Genomic DNA, 23,456 nt, shown 5'->3' with positions numbered 1-23,456 from the left:
TGTACTACTTGGCAGTGAATGACCCCATTAACTTAAAAACAATGGACACACACACACACACACACCATTAACTTGAAAACAGTGGCCACGCGCGCGCACACACACACACACACACAGTTTTTTATCATCCTCTGACACCATTGGTCTCATTGTTTTGTCTGCTGTTTTGTTGCTTTTGTTTAGATTTCATCACAAAAGCACTAAAGCACCTTTGAGTGTTTAGTGAAGCGCCATACTGTATAGTATAAGTTTGATGTTTTATTCATTATTCATTATTCCGTAGGGACAAAGGGAGAGGCTGACATGGAGAGGGTTTCCACAAAAATAAAGGAGAGACGCTCTCAGTCAGAGACCAGACGCTGATGAGAGACCACAACAACATATGGAGAAGAACTTAAGAACATAAAGCAACACTGGTGGTCAAAGACCCCTATAAAGATTCTATGGAGAAACAGACACCACGATGTAACATCTTGAATGGGAACCACTTGCAACACACTGCAATGTGTGTGTGTGTGTGTGTGTGTGTGTGTGTGTGTGTGTGTGTGTGGCAGTGGAAACATGGGTACATTATGGGCAATGGTTGCTGTCGGGCTGAAACCTCTTATCTCCGTATTTTAACGCATTCAATCCGGGAACGCATCTGTATCATTTTAGATTTGAGCTATAACCATTATTTTATACTTTGGCTATTCAAAAATAGCAGATATACAAGCTCGTAGCGCGGCACAGAGTGCCGCGCTACGAGCTTGTAGATCTGCTATTTTTGAAAAATCTTGAAAATGTCTGCAAATCTTTGAATATATACATTTTAAAGGGAACATTTGTAACTAAAATCTTTGCTTCTGGAGGTCCCTGGAACAATTTTTTTTACAAATGTTATATATATATTGAAAGATTTGAACACATTTTCACGATTTTTCAAAAATAGCAGATCTACAAGCTTATAGCGGGGCACTTGCGCAATGAGCTTGTATATGTGCTATTTTTGAATAGCCAAAGAATTCTAAAATGATAGCGATGCGTTCCCGGATGTTTTTTTGTAAATTAATGTCCCACTTTGTCATACTACAGAGTCACACAAAAGTAGCAAAAACAGCTGATCTACAAGCTCAAAAAGCGACACGTTTTGAGCTTGCAGGTCAGACATAATTGCCATTTCTGAATTTGAATCCTGAAAAGTAACGGATTTGGACATCTGAGGTTTCCACCCGACAGTAGCGAAATGCAAATGTGTAAAACAAAACAAACCCATGTGAGTGGTCTGCTAAATGTGCTGCTCAGTTTGCATGACAAATGTGTGTGTGCAGCGTACTGTACTGTATGTGAACCCCTGAGAGTGTACAAATGTACACTCTCAGGGGTTACATTAACAAGGACTATGTTCACTCCATTATGGTACACTCCACACACACACATACAAAGAATGCCTTTTCCATTCGCAAGCACAAGACATTCAGACAGATTGCATCACTAGCTGACAGACTTGGATGAATGAATAGATCTCCTATTTCCCTGTCCTAATAATGAGATGTATTGTACAGACCTTATGGGTTTTATACACTCTCACAAAGTTACAAATGGAAAATGGAATGGAACACTGAGGACTTTACTGTGCAGAGCTGCTGTCTGCATTACATTAAATTACATTAAATTACATGTACAACCCAGGCCAATGACAATGACACTTTTGGCAAATGTCATTCAGTTTCAAGTTCAAGTCTTTATAGCCATGTCAACAAAAGTTGATGAAGATTTTGTCCTGGTGCAGCTCAGGTTAAAAAGCAAAGACAGACTACTACCACAAAACAAGGAGGAAGGTGAGGAAGAGGAGGAGAAAGACATTATGGGAGAACAGAACATGAAGCGCCATAGACAAGGAGCATATTAGAACGGTGTGGTGTGTGTGTACTTGGGTGGGTGGGTGGTTGGGTGGCAGTGTTGATTTTGACAGCAAATTTTGATTTAGTTTTAGACAATAGTCTTTTGAATAAAATTCCATTTCGTTTTTGTCATATTTTTGTCATTTTTGTCTAGTTTCAGTCCACTAAATATCATAGGATTTTGGTTGACTAAATCTACAGTTGATGTTACAGTTGCTTTGATGGCGTCGTAATGGCTGACTTGGTTGCATGCTGAAAATAGCTCTACAAGCTCACATCTAGCTCACAAGCTCACATCTACGAGCTCGCGACGCGTTGTGAGCGCGTAGCTATTTTCAGAGCGAGACACCCGAGCGCAACCAAACATAAAACGACTTGTCTTAGTTCTACTGGATCTCTTCTCCACTAGTCACTCCCTAACATTTCAGTCTAGTTTTTATTTGTTGACAAAATTGTCAATATATTTAGTCTCAGTTTCAGTCATCATAGCTAGGTCTTTATTTAGTTTTCGTCAATGAAAAACGAACATTTTTCGTCATAGTTTTAGTCGAGGAAATCAACAGTGGTGGGTGTAGGGTTAAGGGTTAAGGGGTGGTCCACCTGTGCGCTGTAGCAGCGCTCCTCCCAGTGCTGTTTCTCCAGCTGTGTTTGTTCCACTGTCAGCTTGAGGCTGGCCAGCTGGGTCATGAGAGACTGATAACATACATGGAGAGAGTAAGAGATAGAGAGCTAGAGGAAGACGAGAGAGAGAGAACACGAGGAGAAGAAAAAAGAGAGAGAGAGAGAGAGAGGCGAGAGAAAAAAGGTGGATGAGATGGAGAGACAATGAGGAGAAGAGTGAGATGAGACAAAAGTAAGAGAGAGAGAGATGAGAGAGTTGGGAGGAGAGAAAGTAAGATGAGAGAGGATGAGAGAAAGAGAGACGAGAGAGAAAGGATAGCCAGATGAAATGAGAGACGGGGAGAGGGATGAGAGGAGAGAGAGATTGGTGAAAGAGAGACACAAGAGATGAGAGTAGAGAGAAGTGAGAAAGAGACAAGCGAGAGTTGATGAGGACAGACACAAGATAGAGAGAGAGAGATGAGGAGAGGAAGGACAGGAAAGAGAGAGAGGACATGGGGAAGGAGTGGTGTGTGTGTGTGAGTGTGAGTGTGAGTGTGTGTGTGTGTGTGTGTGTGTGTGTGTGTGTGTGTGTGTGTGTGTGTGTGTGTGTGTGTGTGTGTGTGTGTGTGTGTGTGTGTGTGTGTGTCACGAGTGATAGGGTGAGTAAAAGAAGTGGAGAGAGAATGTGAAAGCAAGCGATAAAGAGCGGAAAAAAGAGAGGAAAGCAGTCCAAGAAGAAGACAGAAAAACACAGAAAAAGAGAGAGAGCAGGAAGGAGGCACTGTAAGCAGAAATAAAGAAATGGCAAATCGACATTCAGTTTAGCTACTAGCAAACTGTGTTATCAAAGGAAAAAAGTAATATTCATAAGTGAACATATCTGAAGCAAGTGAAACAAGCTGAAATTTGTGCAGTCCAACGGCCTCAGACAAAACAGACATGTTCTTAAAGAGCAGTGATTTTCAGGGAAATTCATTGTATTAGTGTAAGTGCTGGGTATGTTAGTCGAAAAAGAAGTAAACAGTAAAGATGCGAGTTATTAACAAGACGTGCGTCTGTATGTGTATGTAGAAATCCCAGCGGAAACACAATGTGTGAGCATTTTGCTTGTGTAGATCACTAGGTGGTCAGCATAATTACATTGAAGCAATAAAATCCATTTAGCTGTAGAACTAACAAAGGAAGTTGAAGGAAGCTGAATATCTAAATAATAGTTTCTGACTTAATTATTTCATTCATATTCTGCAGTCTGCAGCTAAATAAAGTTGAAACTGTTATTTTTCTGCCAACCAGTGGCATCAGAATTATGTCACTGAGTGGCAGTGGCTGCAGCTCTCTACAGCGATACAGTGACATGAAATATTGTGGATGTTACATAGACATTATTGATGAATTGAATACATAGGACCACAATGGAAACAAGCCCTCAGGACTTTTTGTGTTATCATTTTGGCATCATTGTATAATCGTACCGCTGTACTTTTTTGCAAACTGTTAATAAAGTATTAAATCAAATACATGGAAATAAGTTGGAAAATCTGTGTTTTTTTGTTTAATTATTATTATTATTATGCAAACCTGTTAATATAGTATGTAACACAAGTGTAAGATTTAAATAAATAAAAAGTATTGTCCCATACTGTATACAGTACCTTGGTGGCTCTGAGCTTCCTCTCATACTGGTTCCTCTCTCCCTCCAGCTCTTCCACTTTACTCTTCAGCTGATTCACTTCCTGTAGTAAATCCTAGACACAATGGAAAACAATAACACACGTTTTCAGTTCAGATGAAACCACAAAACAGTTTGAAAGTCATAATCTGCCATGCACTTGAGTTCACTTCAGACTCCATTCATTCTGAAACTCTGAAAATGGAAATCTTTGGAAAGAATGCACAAATTTCCACTAGTGTTCAGGAATGGCAAGGAAATCACCCCTATGTTACTGAACGGCAGCAGTACACACACCATAAAAGGGTAGACATTCAATCACAGACCCACATTCAGTGCAGTTAAAGGGGAGGGAGGGAGGTTTCCAAGCCCAAACAGGAGAGTTATTACAGGCATACATTTGGATGCAGTGGAATGATCCCCTGAAACAAACAGACACCACACCGTGCGGTTATCAACAACCAGGATGAGCCTGAGAACACAAAGCAAGGAATAAAAGCCATCCAAGTTGTATTGGGGAAAAGGGAGCATCCACCTGGAAAAGATATAAATGTTTAAAAGTAAAACAACAGTATATTGTCAGTGTCCAACTAAATGTGAAAAACATCTCTTAAAAGTGTGTTTTGGGGGAATTGAGAGAGTATAATTAATATTTTCCAATGATGTAGGCATGCCCAGGTTTCTTTAACCACTTACATCCTATACCCTCCTCAGGGGTCTTGGTAGTTGGTACCCTCCTTTTTTCTCAAATTTCTTTGCCAAAAATAGCCGATCACAACGTTGTGCTGTGAGCTTGTAGATCTGCCATTTTCACCAAATGTTCAACTATTTTCCAGAATAGAGATGCTAGGGTTCATGTGGTTAAAGTGCAGTGATTCGGTATCACAAGGTCCTGAAGCATTCTCTCCTAATCTCCTCCTCTCACAACAAAACATGGCAACATTCACTCCTGTAGGACACCAACAATATAACATAGTCATTGACCTCAAACTGGCACAATATCCATCCACCTCATAAGTGGAGGGAGAAACAGGCCAACGTAAAACATTAGTAAAGGGGAGACCACATCCATGCTTCCACTTACATGTTATAATCATCAATAAAATACATGTAATGCATAAAGAACAAATCCAAAGCTAGGTTGGAGGGAGTTTTCCAAATGCCTACAGCACCTGAGGATCAGGGTGAGCCAGTTGTCTGTTTATGTGCATTTGGTGGGGTTCCCTGACCATAGCCACTTCTTCACACAATGTTATATAAGCTAAATAAGACTCACAGATATAAACGCATAGATAGATCATAAGCGTTTTACTTCCGTGGGGGCCCTGATGGCACTTGCTATGGATACAATCTAACCAACGCATCTTCATATTCAACAAATGCATCATTGTAACAGTATGCCCCCATGGATTGATTACTTCCTCTTCCGTGTTTTGACATGGAGGCACAGCGTTGCTATGAATGGGGACATCTGTTTATGTCTATGGCTAGACTATATCATGCAGTAAGGAGTTTTGTAATACAGTACTTTAAAAACTCAATAAGAACTGTAGCCTTTAAATTATTCCACACCCCTAATGCTGCAACCTTTATAGTGGCACTCTCTCTTAAAGTACATTAAATATTTTTTTCTTTTTTTTTAATTTTTTTTTTTCATTTTCTCCCAATTCAGTCATTACGCAAATTCCCAATTCCCCATGTAGTCCCTGTCACTGCTGACCCCTATTGTTTGGTATTGGGGAGGGTGTAGACAGCCATGTGTCTCCTCCAACATACAGCACATGACGCCACTTCTTTCCACCTGACAGTGAGAAGAATCTCCTGGAGGTCGTAAAGCATGTAGAGGAACTTGCTATTCAGTTCTGCTTCCTGCGGAACAGGTAACCCACCCACCAACCTGTAGAGTTGGAAGAGCAGCGACAGAGAATACCGGCTTCCCAACTGCGAACACGACCAATTGGAATTGGACCGCCCAGCCAATCAGCACGTACCGTGGAGGATCCAAACCCATAGTCAGTCCCCCCTGCACCACCCAGATGCCCTGCACAGATTTGTAATCTTTTCATAAGCTCTGTTGCACCTCAGTGTATTGAAGTATTTGGAAGGCAAGTCAGAGAGGCCCACATATAACATAAACAAGAGTCCACTCCTTCCCCTCGTACACTGTATGACAGCACACAGACATTCACTGCAAGAGAGGTTGTTAGTTTGATTTGTTGGAAAAGTCCAGATGTTGGCTGGTGTGCAAACGGTTAGAAGGAAAAAGGAGTAAAGGAAGGGAGGAAACAATGGGAAAGATGAGCTCATTCGTGATGTCCGCCTACATGTACACTCTGTCCTCCACTGCGCCCGCTGCATTCCTCCAGGTCACTGGCAGAGGGGCAAAGATTTGAGCCAACTATGCCCACTTTGGGACTCTGATCTTGGGCATGGCTGTCTCCTGTGTCCTCCTGCTGGCCCTCTCTCTCTTCCAGGGCGCGCTTCTCTTGAATGCGAGTGCTGATCTCCTCCTGAAACCTGCACATCTGCTCCTGGAGCTCACTGATCAAATTTACCACACACTGGGAGAAATGGAGGACGGGAAAGATGGAGGAAACAAAGAGAGCGAAGAGCAGATGCAGTGGGTGGAGAAGAAAGGACATTTTTGATCAGTCGAGGACAGGTGAGGTAAAGAGGGGGTTAGAGAAGAAGAGGACAGGAGAGGAGAGGAGAAGAGAGGAAAAGAGAAGAGCAGAGAGGAGGAGATAAAAGACATGAACTTATATGTTAATCTAGACATTACTTGTGTACATGTGCTTCCAAATTTTGATTACTGACTGTTATTACTTAGGCCAGCTTTCAAAGAAACGCATACAAACACAAACTACCACACACATACACATAAACCTGTAATAAAAAATGGCAAAATTACAAACAAAAAAAAGTTGCCAAAACAGCCAAAAACAGAATAACAATAGTTCAACGATGGAGCAATTTTCCCCCCCAAATATAGCGAGAGGAATATGTTGAAGGCATCCTGAGAATCCTGGACACAGAGCTGGATAGAAAACATTATTAGCGCTACAATTGACACATACTGTACTTTTAACGCAGCCCTATTTTGGAAAACATTGGACAAACATGCAACGTGTTGTGAGTTTGTAGATCAGCTATCTTTGCCATGTGAAACTGTCGTTCAACGAAGTAAATAAGATAGAGCTCAAGGGATAAAATGTACCACAACAAACTCACAAGACAGCACAGAACATAGCATCACATTGTTGGAATAGCGTGAGAAACAGAGACACTCAAGTATGCAAATGTATACGCGTGCATGCACACACATCCTTTTAATCCATATCCGCTTACTCTAGCATACCCTCTCCTGCCTCCCCTACTTATACAATGCCTAACCCTGACCTTATGAAACCGCAGTAAAATCAAATTGGGGACAACAATTTAGTCCCCGAATAGATGACAACTTGTTTGTTGTAAATAATTTTAAAAAATCCCAAAATGTGGCCTATGCCAGGTGAGCACAGATACACGCACGCACATGTCTAGAAACACACCTAGTGATGAATAAATGCTATGTACAAAATTATTTGATTAAAATACTGGAGAATATGGTGGAACTCAGGGAAGATGTAAAAAATAATACACAAGCACATAACAACAAAAAGAGGAGAGACATACAAACAGAGACAGACATGCATCACACACACCGACAGACAGACAGACAGACAGACAGACAGACAGACAGACAGACAGACAGACAGACAGACAGACAGACAGAGTGTGTGTGTGTGTGTGTGTGTGTGTGTGTGTGTGTGTGTGTGTGTGTGTGTGTGTGTGTGTGTGTGTGTGTGTGTGTGTGTGTGTGTGTGTGTGTGTGTGTGTGTGTGTGTGTGTGTGTGTGCACGCTGGTTGTGGTCTATGGAGGTGAAAGTGTTTGGCCCTGAGGAATGCTATGAATGGGTGTCTACCATTCCTCTTGTCTGCCCACTGGAGCCTAGCAGCTGTTGCTAACCACAAACATACCCGCAGAACACACAGGCTATAGCCTATTAGTACGTACATACACACAGACACACATACTGTATGCAGTTTATTGACAAAAAAAATGTAGCCTGGTATTAGTTACCACCACAGCATGACCAAAACCATACTATGCTACACTACACCGGACATGTTGGATTCATGGCTAAAGAGCAAGACTGTGTGTGTGTGTGTGTGTGTGTGTGTGTGTGTGTGTGTGTGTGTGTGTGTGTGTGTAGAGCGAGAAAGAGTGAGGGAACCAGAAAAGAGAATAGACTAAAACAGAAAGGCAGAAGAAAAAAAGAGAGTTGGTTAGAGAGACGAAAAGTACCACCCACCACATTTTAAAACAATTAACGGGTTTGATTGGCCTTGATATGAGCTGATGTGTACTGTATGCGTTCACGCGTGAACACGGCTGAAAGACATCCAGACATCTGTCTATAAGCTAAACCCCCCCCACTCTCTCACTACAGCAACACTGTACAGCTATGTAAATGTTGGTTTAGGATAGTTGGCTCACATTATTGCTTACTCTACTGGACATTACTGGAGAGACTGTGGGTGACTTGAGATTTCATGGTGGTCATTTCAGTGCAATGACAGCCAATGACCACCTACCCTCATGTCTCCCTTCCCTCATTATGGTAATTAGACTTGAAGTGAATTTGATTTGATTTGATTGCATGTTACGGTGGAAACGTCCTGGTTTGAATCTGTGTGCAGTGATTATGGTACAATAGGTGTGAGATGGTGCTACCCGTATTTTGTATTTAAAAAAAGCTGTGAGTTATTAACCACTTTAAACTTGGCATCCCAACTTTGGGCATGTCATAATAGGTTAAAATGAAATAGCCGATGTACAGGCTCACAACGTGTCGCAATATCACACGTGAGCTTGTAGATTAGGCTATTCATTCTTCAGTATTTATCGCACAATGAAATATATGGCTTGGTTGATTGATTGAATACTTTATTAACACGATTGATAACAGTACAAGTAGTACAGTCAAAGCTTATGCTAAAAGGATAACACAAAAAGCCCCACCAGGGGGCTTGTTTTCATTGTGGTCCATTGTACTTAAGTGGCTAACAATACGACACTGGCAAAGAATTCGACTTGAATCTGTTGGGCTGTATGAATCAGGTTTCCCGCCCAAAAACATTACTGTTCGCCAAAACAATTGTACTAAACTGCTGCTTAATTAAAAGCATGTTGTTATTGGTTCTATTTGAATTGTGAGCCCCTTGTGTGAGAAGATAAATAATCCATGAAGAGTCAAATCACAGTTTGGCTTTCTCACAGATGTCACTGACAGTTACATCCTGCAATATTTACTGTGTGAGTATCCTGTGTGTGTGTGTGTGTGCGTGTGTGTGTGTGTGTGTGTGTGTGTGGGGGTGTGTGTGTGTGTGTGTGTGTGTGTAGGGCAAACAACTTCATTTTTCATCTAATTCACTGTCCATCACTCCCTTTTCCTGCGTTCTCTGTCTCTCTCCTCTCTGTCCACGCTCTCACATCTCCACCCCTCTAGTCACTGTCTCTCCGTGTCCCTGTCACTTTCTGTTGATGGTTATCCTGCAACTGAGTGTGTGTGTGCGCGCGCATCAGAGTGTGGGCATCTATGTGTCGAAAATGCTTCATCTTGTTTATTCAATTATGAAGCACAATCCTGGAGCTACATCTCTTGTGATAGTCACACACACACACACACACACACACACACACACACACACACACACACACACACACACACACACACACACACACACACACACACACACACACACACACACACACACACACACACACACACACACACACACACACACACACACACACACAGACCACGGGGGCTGTTCCAGTGTCTTGCGGTGCCACTGGGGAACAGCTGGGTGTCACAATGAACAAAGCAATACAAAGACACTACTGAAGACAAGCAAAGACTGCTCAGCTATCCAGCAGTTGACTCAGTGTGTGTGTGCGTGCGCACGTGCGTGCGTCCGTGCGCGTGCATATTTGTGTGTGTAGGATGTAGCCCTGTTTGGGTTGTAAGAATGCAGATGCCACTGTGTGTCTAACATCATGCAATGGCCTTTGACATGAATACAGAGAAACTGATGGGAGGAATATAAACCAACCCTGACGGAAATAAACAGACTCCTGAGTCCTGAGCATGACTGACACTTTCATTATTACCTGAATAAAGCAGTGAGACTGAAATGTCAGGGTGTTTTGTGTTTTAGCAATAATACACCAGAGGCCATGGTATATCATGATTATATCACTGCTATCAATGGCGTTGGCATGACAGTGACAGCATGAATAGAAGAGTGCCTTAAAACCCTTAGTTGTGTATAATACAATAATATGAGTGTATTATTGCTTTTATAACACAGGTGCCCATGATTAGCAACAACATTCACTCAGAAGAACAGCATGATATAAACTCAGTAACCACCAATAACACATGCTGGTGGCGAGGGTGGTCTTGTTGACAGCAATGTATTGGTCACTGACAGCTGTCTGTCTGTCTGACTGGGTGTCTGGGGAGACTTGATGTTTACATTTCATTATTCAGGCATGTTCACTCAATCCGTGCTCATGGATCACGGGTACTGGACCATGTTCAAAGTGATTTAAGCTCGACGCAACTCCCATGCCGCCCCGACTTCTGTTCACTTTTCACATTAAAGCTGCACTATTTAACTTTAATGTTCTCTACCCGAGAACCCCGCGCAAGCGCTGAAGTTTGACCACTGATAGAGCCTGCCTGCTCACTCAGGGGAGAAATTGAATATTGACCTTCAGACAGTACCACCTATCAACCAGTAGTGGTCATACCAGACCACAGGATCTAAATGCCTCGATAAGAAGAAGAGTAAGACCAAATACAACCACCGCAGTTGTGTTGGTTATATTATATTATATATGGTGGAGCTTTAAAAGACACCTGACACGATGAGAGCAGTACATTTTTCTAACATCACCCTGATTCATCTTGATTACGTCTAACCATTGTGGCCCATAAGTCAGCATTATGAATGATGATGTTGTTATATTATTATCTCCACCAGGCCGAAGGCAAGAGAGAGATTATGTTTTCTTGTTTGTTTGTCCAGGTCTAATATCACAAACCGCTGGACAAATCAGTGCATTATTTCTTCACATTTTATATTTTTTTAACCATTTATAATATTTTATCATCAATCAATGGGGGTCAGATCGGTCTGAAACCATGCTGATATATACAGTCATATGTCATAGATGACAGACGTCATACTATAGACTGAACACCCGGCCTGGCGGAGATACAGTATGCGCGGGACTACAGATGAAAATGAGCTCTTAGCCAACTCTGGCACATTTACATCGAAGTGAAATGTTGATTAATGTGCAACTGCATTGTCCCAGGTAAATAAATAGTTAATTCATGTTTCGCATTTCAAATTGTTGGTATTAAGCATACAGTATAAATCAAGCTTCTAAGTCTCCAGCAACAAAAAAAACATTTTGAGTATTCACTATTCAGTAATCTGATTCCATAGAATTACTGGCTAACTGGCACCTCTACACTGGCCTGATGACATGTTGGACATGTTGACAAATGACTTGAGAACAGCCCTGGCTAACATCAAACACACATTCCCGCAATCACATTCCTCTCTGGTGGAAACTGCTCCAGTGGCGTGTACAGTACAACACAGGTGACATCACACAATCAAAACATCCGGGGACCTTTGCCCATGTATGTCAGATAACCTCAATTGATAAATCAATAAATCCCAGGCCTGCACATAAATGCTCTTAATCCACAAAGTCCCATAAGTTAAATACACCAAGAATCCAACATCTAAGTCTGCACAATTTTGTGTCTGGGAAACCCATCTATTTTGGTTGAAGTGCTGACTAGCTGAGACCACAATTATTCACTGGGAAAAGTTGGTACTATTTCCTTTGGCTCAATGACAAACCCACCAGCAGATCACCCACAGTATGCATGTCTCTGTCCCAAACACAGCCCTGTGGACAACCTGATATACCTGCTTTTATAATGTCATTATAACTGTTAACCACATAAACCCTCTAGAGTAGATTTAGTCATCTGGACCCGAGTTGGCTCTGTACTTGGACCGTTTTTTACCATCTACACCAAATTACCTCACCAAAAAAGGTCCTAATACAAGTCTACATAGGACTGTCATGATATATAGGTGCTTTGGCAGAGTCCAAAACAGCTACTTTTCAGGAAATTGACAAAAATAACCTATGGATCTATTGTAGTTATTTAGTCAAGCTCTTGTTAATACTTTTCATTGGTTAAATGTTTATAAACCCCACAGAAAGACTTAACCACCTGGCATCTCTATTGTGGGCACATCATTATAAGCGAAAACATAAAGAAATATTCAAAGACCTACAAGCTCACAATGCACCACGATGCAACACGTTGGGAGCTCTTTTAACTTTGAAAGTGAGCGTTAATTTAACTTTGAAAGTGTAAAACACTCGTAGCAGGAGTTGAGAAACATTACTTATAGACCAACACAGTACACACGCATGCCAACACACACTATTCTTTCGTTTCCTTACCTCGGCTTTGTTCTGCTCAGACGAGTCCTGGTTGTGCGTGTTGGTGTGCACGTCATCCATGCTGACCAGCTTCAGCTTGAGGTACGAAACCTCGTCCATCAAATCCAGCTTCTGAGTCTCCAGCGATGTCCTGCTCAACAGCTCCTGGAACACAAACACAGGCAAATGCATAACATAAAATGACTGTACACACACACACAGACACACACGCAGAGTCCTCATAGACATTAAGACAGGGAGACACACGTGAATAAACATGTATTGTACACACAAAAACACAGCTACTGTACTGTAATGTAGTCAGATATGACACTCAGCCAGTATGACACTCCACTGGGCACAATGTTCTTCCCACACTAGCGGGCTGGACTGGGCTTGGGGCCAGGACCCCACATGGCTAAATATACACTCATACAGGCTAGCTAAGGACTCTATTAATAATCCCTCTGTCTCCCTCTGGAATGGTAGAAAGAAACAAACAAGGGAAAGAGAGAGAGAGAGAGAACTAGAGAGAAAACAGAGAGAAGGGGAGCGCTACAGTACATGCTATTGGACTATGAAAAGGTGTGTACATTTCTATTCACCGACTCACGCTAAACTCTTTCACAAGACTGTGTGCCGGGCCATTGCTTTCATTTCCTTTTCCAAACTACTAATCCAACTTCCGCTTTTCAAAGCCTGGCTTTAAGTTGTGTTGTGATGTGCTGTTTGAGCCTCTACATCCATGGGAATGCAACTGGCTAGGGCAGAGAGAGAAATAATGATTTGTGTTCGCCTTACTAAGACAAGGAAAATGGACAAAGCAATTAGCCTGAAACCAATTTCCTCTCTGGTTAACGCCACAGATTTTTAAAAATGTATATATATATATATAGACAATAATGTAAATCCCATACTGAATCCCGCCAGGGTTATTTCTAATCTTAGGAGCTGATGTGCCCTTTCTTTTATCACCAAATAAAATCAATCAATCAATCAATAAATCAATCAATCAATCAACAAGCCAGCCTCTGCTTATGCCTGTGTCCCTCTATAAAGCTCTAACATATTCAATGCTCCTCACATTCAATACAAACTAAAATCAAACATGAGCCTGTAAGATCTTCTCAAAATATCTTACTGTGGGATAATTAATTTTGATGAGCTACAGCCCCGGTCAGCTGCATTCTATTCCCAATTCTGCACATTCTTCCTTCCTCTGCTGATTCTGTTACATAACTCACCAGCTGAGTGGATTTTGCCGCAAATTGAGCCTGAGGAATAACATGGGAAACCAACTGAAAAGCATAAAGTACTGGTTCTTTTTTTTTTTTAGCTCTGGATCACTAGCATATTTCATACAATCCTCAAGGACCACCCCACCCCATCTCCTCACAACAATATAGAGTGTTCGTGTGCGTGTGTGTATGTATGTATATATATATAAGAACTCATAACAGTATGTTTCGCACACCGAAATTCTACAAGCTCACAGAGCGTTGTGAGCTTGTCGATCTGCTGTTTTTGGTGGATGACACCGCACGCAACAAAGTATATCAAGCACTTAACAGTGATCCCCCCCCCACATTTTGATCATATTTTTGCAAAATATTTGAGCTATTTCGCAATTTCTTAAAAATTGTCAAATTATGATGCAACTTTGCCCAAAATAGGGACGGTAGGGTTAATTGGGTTAACATAAATTTTGTATGAAATTGTTAAATTGTGATATCATCAAACAAATACAAACATCAGATTTGTGTGTTAACAAAAGGAAATGCATGCATTTCACTCTGACCAGAAGCAGGGATAAAACACATCCCCACCGGCCACAAGAATTAATGACCAGAAGGGGTATATCAGAGGCATTGATCTCCTCCAATCCCCTGCAGCAAATCCACGCCTAACCAAACCAACCAATTGTATTTCATTTAATTTCCTTTGCTAATTACAGCCCTGATGTCATTATAGCATTCTCTCAAACACATGTCATTGAGTTGCTACCAATCTTGCCCATGTCTGTGACTAACTTCAACTGAGAACATTTGTTGTGTATTTATGTTATCATGTACTGCACATAGACATAGCAGAATACAAACATTCTCAGAATGAAGACAACATCCCTATTTTGAAGACAACTCACTCTTAACTCATTCCCTGCCTAGGACGTAAAAAACGTAATTTTTTCCAATTACCAAACCTGCCTAGGACGTAAAAAAAATAATTTTGTAAAAAATTTAATTTTGAAATAGAATTTTTTTAAACAAGATCTCACGTTCCTTCATCTCTCGCCACTACACATTTCATTGTAGCACACCCGGATACGGAAATACGTCAAATCGAAGATTTTCGTTTCCGTCCGCTTCCTGTTTAGGTCCCGCCCTAAAACGGTCTTTTCTCGGCTTTGCATTTCTCCGCCGTGGAATGCTGTTTAGCGACGCTGTTTTGAAACTGCTACTACTGCAAAATGGAATGTCGCTGATTGAAAATTTCTTCTCTGGGCCACTCACACAACTACCCTGTGTGTCTACAAACAGTTGAACACGCGATCATAAGGGATTTAGCGAGGTCTGTGGCGAGGTGGAAAAAGTAAGTGAGTTTTCCGTTTACATAGCGAAACATGGTGTTTTTACCCTGGGCTGGAGGAGAGAGACTCCGCCCCGATCGGAATGTTTGTTGTTTGAGCAGCGTGCACGACTCGCCTGTGTGTTTAGAAACGATTGCACTTGCGATCATAATGAAGAAAAAAAATTGTGATTTTTTTAAAGTTATAAAAAACACTAAATCGCTGGCAGTGGGCAAACACAGCCAGAAATAAGTCTGGCAGGGAATGAGTTAAGTGAATCCCTCCTCGACGAAAACAACATGTGTGTGTCTGTTTGTGTGCTGACTAAGGACACACATAATTAATTAATTGTGTTTCCCATAGCAAGTGGTAGTCTCGTGGGACCGACACAAACTGTTATATGTCTGGATGGATACTGCTGTCGCTGCCCACTTAACCCTCCCCTCTCTGTCTCACAGTCAGAGACAGAATGATAGGAACAGACAGAGATATGATATGACAGGGTATGGCATGTGTTCTTATCTTACAGACTATAGCATTCATCAAGAGCATTTCACTGGCACAGACCTTAGGAGGTGATAACTATTCAAAGGAGGCCATGGCAATATCTATTCAGACACACACACACACACTATCTCCATACACCACCTCACTCTCCATTGTTAGAGACTTATCACCAAACATTGACCCATCCTATATCACATTAGCTGTTTGACCAGCTCTTATTAACTGTGGAATGAGGCCATTTCACGCACGTACGTGTGCGCGTACGCGCACACACACACACACACACACACACACACACACACACACACACACACACACACACACACACACACACACACACACACACACACACACACACACACACACACACACACACACACACACACACACACACACACACACACACACACACACACACACACAGCTGCAGATCAGGGGAGCTAAATTCAATATAACCCACTGACTTACTATCACGAGTCATGGAGAATTGTAGTGGAGACACAACAGACAATTAGGCTGTAACTAATTGCATAACCAGAGTCGTTTAAAAAATGACTTTACAAAAATGGCAACTGTGGTTACACGTCTTTTGTTAAAGGTAGGGTAAGTGATTTGCATTGGTTAAAATAAGTGTTAAATAGCTCTATATTCTGATAGTACTCATTGCTATAGAGTGTTTGTTCAGTATTAGGAGTCTCCTTGTCTCTCCACCTCTTAATTAAACAGAAAATGCATTTTCGTTTCAGTTTCAGTTTCATTTCCAATTTTATCCAACCAGGACAGAGAATTAAATCAGGATATAGATTAAACAAGTGAAATTGGAAGTGATGACACTAAGAAATGAGCAGACAAAATTGGAGCTGGAACACTATACAAATTAAGCTTAAAAATGGGTACTTTCTCCTGATTGGCTGAGATTTTGACACCTACCGAAAAATGTATTTTCTGTTTATTAAAGAGCTGGAGAGACAGGGAGACATCTGTTACTGAAAAAACACTCTGTAGCAATGATTACTATCAGAATATAGCATTTTAACCTTTTAACAAAATACTTTTTGTTTTAACCAAAAAATTTCACTTACCCTACCTTTAACCAAGAAACACAATTCTGACATTATTCTAATACCCAATGAGACATCTTCTTAAAAGATTGTGGGTCCATTTGGTTCTATTTGTACACTCAAGAGTTAACACTCAGGATTTAAATTAAGTGCCAACACACACTAATGGATAATGAAATCTGACTGGTTTTAACTGATAGATATCAACGCTTCACTGAGTAATGTATGTTGGGCGTTTGACCTTTTAAACCTCAGTGTGACAACAACACGTACAAAGAAGCCGTAGAAAAAGGTTAAACAGAGGGCCGATTGTTCAAATGGAAGTTCTGTTGTTCAGAATCGCCTGGCTGTACTGTCATCTTCAGATTTGTCTCTTCTGCTTCATCTTTGACATCGGGCACAACAATTGAAGCTATTTGACTCTGGTAACAATGCCCTGCAGCTTAGCCCTTAGACCAGTGGTTCTCAAACTTTTTCAAATCAAGGACCCCCAAATTAATATGTATTTGGCCGCGGACCCCCATCTGAAAACCTTTTGTGCCAAGGACCACCAATTTTCAGCTTGTAGATCTGCTATTTTTTAATAGCCAACATAGAAATGGATAAAGTTGTTAAAATGATTGTGACGCTGTATTACCAACTTTTGCTGGGGACCTCCTGGAATCCCCCCAAGGACCCCTGGAGGTCCCCGGACCCCACTTTGAGAACCAATGCCTTAGACCAGTGATTATGGGGGCCAGGGTCCACTGGTGGGCAGCGAGGGTATTGCAAGTGGGGACCCCAAATAATTGTTTCATTTTATTTTTATAATAATAGCATTAATATTTAAAATAATTATGTAATAAAAATTACATGAAAAATGTGCTTTCATTGTGATACAGATCAATAAGAATGTAAAATAAACATGCTCTGAAAATGCATGCGCCCCACCCATCTGACCACTTAACACTATAAGTTAAAGGTAGGGTAAGTGATTTTCTTTGGTTAAAATAAGTGTTAAATAGCTCTATATTCTGATAGTACTCATTGCTATAGAGTGTTTGTTCAGTAAAACGCGTCTCCTTGTCTCTCCAGCTCTTCAGCACTGTTTCAGTTTCTGTTTCATTTCCAATTTCATCCAATCAGGATAGATAACTCAATCAGGATATAGATTAAACAAGTGAAATTGGAAGTGATGACACTAAGAAATGAGCAGGCAAAATTGGAACTGGAACACTATAAAAATTAAGCTTAAAAATGGGTACTTTCTCCTGATTGGCTGAGATTTTGACACCTACCGAAATTTTTTTTTTCTGTTTATCAAAGAGCTGGAGAGACGGGGAGACTCCTGTTACTGAACAAACACTCTATGGCAATTATTACTATCAGAATATAGTGCTTTAACCTTTTAACAAAATACTTTTTGTGTTAATCAAAAAATATCACTTACCCTACCTTTAAGTGGTTAAGTGGTCAGATGAATGGGCCGCGTGCATTTTCAAGATTCAAGATTTTCAAGTGGGCCTTGACCCAGAAGAGGTTGAGCAACGCCGCAGGACGCTTGGGTGCTTTAGACTCTAAACTCTTAAATTTAGAGGATTATGAAGGGCAAACAGCACCCTGCAGTAACAGACTGTTTGTCACAATGCAGACTGGCATGCACTTGAGGTGTCTCACAGCCTGGGGCTCGAGGCTTAGAAAGAGCTTTGTCAAAGCTCTGGATAAAAAACAAAACAAAACAACATTTAGGTAAACAGTAAATCCCAGAGAGTTAATGACATTCTGAGAATGTAGAGGTACATTTTTACACTCTGTTAAATTACCACCAGATTTTACTGTGTAGTAATAATACGGTTTGCATCTTTTAGGGCTAGTTCTAGTGCTGCAGCAGCACTACAGTAAATGGATGGATGTGTGTGTGTTCATGTACGTGTCGTGTGCTTAGGTGTGTGTGTGTGTGTGTGTGTGTGTGTGTGTGTGTGTGTGTGTGTGTGTGTGTGTGTGTGTGTGTGTGTGTGTGTGTGTGTGTGTGTGTGTGTGTGTGTGTGTGTGTGTGTGTGTGTGTCTTACCTGCTGCAGCATCTCCTCTGTCGAGAGCAGCTTCTGGTGGTTTTCCTCCAGAGAGGTTTCTAGATCTCTGATCTTTTCTCCCTGTGCCTCCACCTGGTCCGTCAAAACGCTCACCTACAAGGTGACACATAAGAAACACTGTTAGTATTAACAGAAACATGTAGACACGCTCACATTCCACTGTGCTAAACAAACAGACACCAACAGTCAATGGAACAATATTATGAATGACACACACTACACTCCTGGAAGGAAATTATTCGAACACATGCCGTTTATACTGTAAACTGTCAAACACATACAGTACAGTATGCACGCACGCACGCACGCACGCACGCACGCACGCACGCACGCACGCACGCACGCACGCACGCACGCACGCACGCACGCACATATTGGTTTTGCAAACGGTTGCAAACAGATACAGTATATGACTAAACTTAACTTGGACATTACAGTACATACACCACTAGCAAATTGCCTTTGATTTAATTGCATGCAGGCATCCATATACCTTACTGTCTATTCTATCAGTTGCTGTCCTGACTTTCCCTGCTTCAAACACAAAGGCACACAGTATTCACTCGTACATACTATTACCGCAATACCAAAACAGGACACAATTAGTCAGCAGTCTCTCACTCAGGAACGCAGAGCATTCTACCACATTTACCGTAATCTCCCTGTCGACTCACTCAACTCCTGCCAAACAGTCCAAGCACACAACACACAAACCTCAAGCTCATTCGCTGTCACCTCAGCTTCTTCACAGAGAACAGATTTTGCCCCTGAAACCAGATCTTGTCTGACTCGACTTCAAAACCACAGAGCAAGACCCCCCGTCTTGTCCATTCAAACACTGGTGTTTGCTTTGGCTTTAGGTTTGTTAAAATGCAGATTATAAAGAAAGTAAATAATTAAAGCCGATAAACCAGTGTCCATTGTTCCTAAGAGTGACGCTAGAACATCAGAGTCATGTTCTGAAAGTGAAGTAGCAGTCGACTGACAAATTAAACTAGTCAACAAGTCTATATCATGTAATAATATTTAAGTCTGTAGTACACAATTATCTGCCTGTCAATTAATAGGAAGTTTAAATATAGATTATATACAGTACCAAACAACTTCAATCAACAACTCACAGCTATTGTAATCCCAGTGACCTATTTAAAATTAACTGTATTCGTAGTTTATACACTGTAAAAAACCTCAGTGTTAATTTATCCATTTGTACAAATGTAACCATTTGTACAATCCAAGAGTTACATTAAAGGATTTTATAGTGTATATTCTTTCTGGTGTTTAAAAGAATGACCCAGTATTCTGAAGCTTAGTCCCTTACCTCTGCCATGTTTCTCTCCTATGCCACAAACACACACAAACACACACACACACATACACACACAAAGGAGGTGAAAGTTCCCTGAGCTATAGAGAAGTCTGTTACTCGGCGTATACAGTATGTGCTCAAGTGCACATACGCATGTGTACAAACACACACATGCACAAGAGTGAGAGACAGCCACACAGAATGACTCTGCCCTTAAGGAGAAGCAGGCAAAGGGAAAGCAAAGCAACGCACCAAGGGTGAACCTGTCGACAGCCAATTAAATCCTCTGTCAAAGAACGCAAGCCCCAGTCACCTTGGCTATCAACCAATCACAGGAATTGGATCCGAGCCTGAGGAATGTGCAACAGGCAGGTGTGTGTGTGTGTGTGTGTTTGTGTGTGTGCGGGGGGTAGCCAACTGTACAAGAGAGATACAGTAGATGACTATTCTTCCACAGAAGTCTGATATGGGTTTCGTAACACTTTAACATACCAGGCGGTTGGAGTTTATGGTTCTAACTTTGTGTTGGAAAAACTCCCCAAAAAAAAGGAAAGAATAATAAAAATCCACCCAGTCAAGGTTTCCCACATCACAAAACAAACAAACACACACATGCACAAGGCTAGCTAGTGTTGATAAGGGTTTGCCTCACATGACAAGCTAAGACAGAGCCTGAGGAGCAGCTTGAAAACTACAATTACAGTAAAAGATACTGTACACACACACATGCACGAAAAATCACAGCTACATGACCCTAACCATTAAAATGATGTAGGAGCAGAGGGAAAATACCTCGCAGCAAACTGACATTGCTTAGCATGCAGACATATAATCTCCAAGTCTAGCATGGTGGTGCTGACAGTAAACACACATTACAGAGAGAGTGACAACGTCTGGACACGTTCGCTGTCAGAGAACACGAATTAACCCAAGTGGCTGGCTAGACTGTATGCATGCACCATAAAATATGTTAGTACTGTATATTATAGGTGGCATCAGTCCTCTAAGACACTAACCTGTTAGTACATTTCCTTAGTAAATAAAGTTAATCTGATTCTGACACCAGTTTACACACAAACACACATGCACAAACAACGGGTTTCACCTAAATTGACCTTGTAAGCCTGACTATATATGGCAGTCCTAGCACCAGCATGCAGATATGCAGATGCACAGATACACACACATCAGATAATACACATCTGGAGTACAGACCTGTAGCACCAGAGATTCTTTGTCCGTCTCTAGACGGAGCAGTCGTTCCTGGTACGATTCATTGTTGACCGGAGAACACAAGCTCACCTGAACAAAACACACAGAAAGACAGATCAAGACCATGACAAGAGTAGAGTTATATAATATGAGTTTCTACCATTAACCATATTCAAACATTGGCCATTTTGTGTTAGCATTTGTAGAGTATTTAATTCATTCTCCTATGAAGTAGGAGCAAAGTAGATGCCGTATGAATATGGTCTATGATTACTAGTAAATTGAATAAGTCATGACCAATATTGTACAAGACCGCTGTGCTTGTTTGGTCGCAAAATGACTGCATTTCTGAGTGAGATGGCATGAGATTTTGTCATGAACATCTCACTCCTCATCAGTAAATCAACATGTCATTGTGTGCCATTCATTGAAAAAGAAAAACATTGGAACGACAGGGTGCCGTCTTTACCCCTCGTCTTCCTGTTTACTTTAGTGTAAGCAGGTTTATAGCAATACGACGATAAGAATGACGATAAGAACTAGCGATGTCTTTACGATAATCTAGCTTTAAAGTAATATTGGCATTGAAAACCTTCTAACACAAAAAGCTTTGGCATCAACAATCATTGGTAATTAGCTAATGTTAAAAAAGGTTCCAAACTTGTGTTTTCTCCCTCTCTTTGTTTCTCTCTTTCTGACTGACTGACTGAATCAAATCAATTAAAGCTCACATTTCTATCATGATGATGGTATCCTCCAAATATCTTTGGCAGAGTTCACTGAGTGCAGGGAGGATGCATGCATACCGACTTGGGTTCTCTGACAAAGACCATATGGAGACATTAAACACATTAACATACTGTATACTAAACAGGAGCAGAAGTGGAGAGGGGAAAAATCAGCAGAGAGAGAACAAGTGTGAGATCACAGTATGAAAGAAAGAGTGGACAAGAGAACAAGGGAAAGAAACAGAGGGTGGAGAAGATGAGAGTGTATAAAGGAAGCTGAAGCTCTCTTATAGCCATATTTGGATTGATTGTCACTACTAAGCTTGTTTGAGGTCAGATGTTCATACTGTAATTCTTGTTTGAGGTCAGATGCCTGCCTCAAATATCACAGGGAAACAATATATCCATTCATTCTGAAATTAGACATAGCAATAGTCAGCCACCATGGCACCATCGGTCCGGGACCTTCAGCTCTCACTGGATCGGTTCGCAGTCGAGTGTGCGTCGGCTGGGATGAAAATCAGCATCTCCAAATCTGAGGCCATGGTTCTCAGCAGGAAACCGGTGGATTGTGCAGTCCGGGTAGGGAATGAGGCTTTGCCCCAGGTGAAGGAGTTTAAGTATCTCGGGGTCTTGTTCACGAGTGAGGGGAGGACGGAGCAGGAGATCAGCCGGAGAATCGGAGCAGCAGGAGCGGTATTGCAGTCGCTGTACCGCACTGTGGTGACGAAAAGAGAGCTGAGCCAGAAGGCAAAGCTCTCGGTCTTCCGAGCAATCTTCGTTCCTACTCTCACCTATGGTCATGAAGTGTGGGTCATGACCGAAAGAATAAGGTCGCGGGTACAAGCGGCCGAAATGAGTTTTCTCAGACGGGTGGCTGGCATCTCCCTTAGAGATAGGGTGAGAAGTTCGGTCACCCGGGAGAGACTCGGAGTAGAGTCGCTGCTCCTTCGCTTGGAAAGGAGCCAGCTTAGGTGGTTCGGGCATCTAGTACGGATGCCTCCCGAGCGTCTCCCTAGGGAGGTCCTCGCTGCACGTCCCACTGGGAGGAGACCCCGGGGCAGACCAAGGACCAGATGGGCGGATTACATCTCCACACTGGCCTGGGAACGCCTCGGGATCCCCCAGGAGGAAGTTGCTAATGTTGCTCAGGAGAGGAAGGTCTGGAGCTCTCTGCTGGAACTGTTGCCCCCGCGACCCGACTCCGGATAAGCGGTTGAAGATGGATGGATGGAATAGTCAGCCAGAAAGGATTGTA

General features: G+C 41.7%; 1 protein-coding gene across 8 annotated transcripts in view; it reads right to left on the bottom strand.

The window, feature by feature from the left end:
• Positions 1-23,456, bottom strand: part of ppfibp2b (PPFIA binding protein 2b) — an 87,440-nt gene that overhangs the window by 17,455 nt on the left and 46,529 nt on the right. For 6 of the 8 annotated variants that reach the window (XM_080438592.1, XM_080438594.1, XM_080438596.1 and 3 more), the window contains 5 exons: positions 21,474-21,560; positions 18,929-19,042; positions 12,767-12,910; positions 6,480-6,716; positions 4,139-4,231 (listed from right to left, as the gene is read on the bottom strand). In XM_080438592.1, coding sequence (XP_080294718.1) covers positions 4,139-4,231; positions 6,480-6,716; positions 12,767-12,910; positions 18,929-19,042; positions 21,474-21,560 — 675 coding nt within the window. Of the gene's footprint in view, positions 1-4,138; positions 4,232-6,479; positions 6,717-12,766; positions 12,911-18,928; positions 19,043-20,270; positions 20,428-21,473; positions 21,561-23,456 lie in introns of those variants that run through there. The other 2 variants (XM_080438598.1, XM_080438597.1) reach the window with 2 other exon arrangements.

This window comes from Gymnoscopelus braueri, assembly GCF_963280865.1.
Source record: "Gymnoscopelus braueri genome assembly, chromosome: 9".
NCBI classification, from domain to species: Eukaryota; Metazoa; Chordata; class Actinopteri; order Myctophiformes; family Myctophidae; genus Gymnoscopelus; species Gymnoscopelus braueri.
The sequence above is the reverse complement of the archived record's forward strand: the minus strand, read 5'-3'. Positions and strand labels throughout refer to the sequence as shown.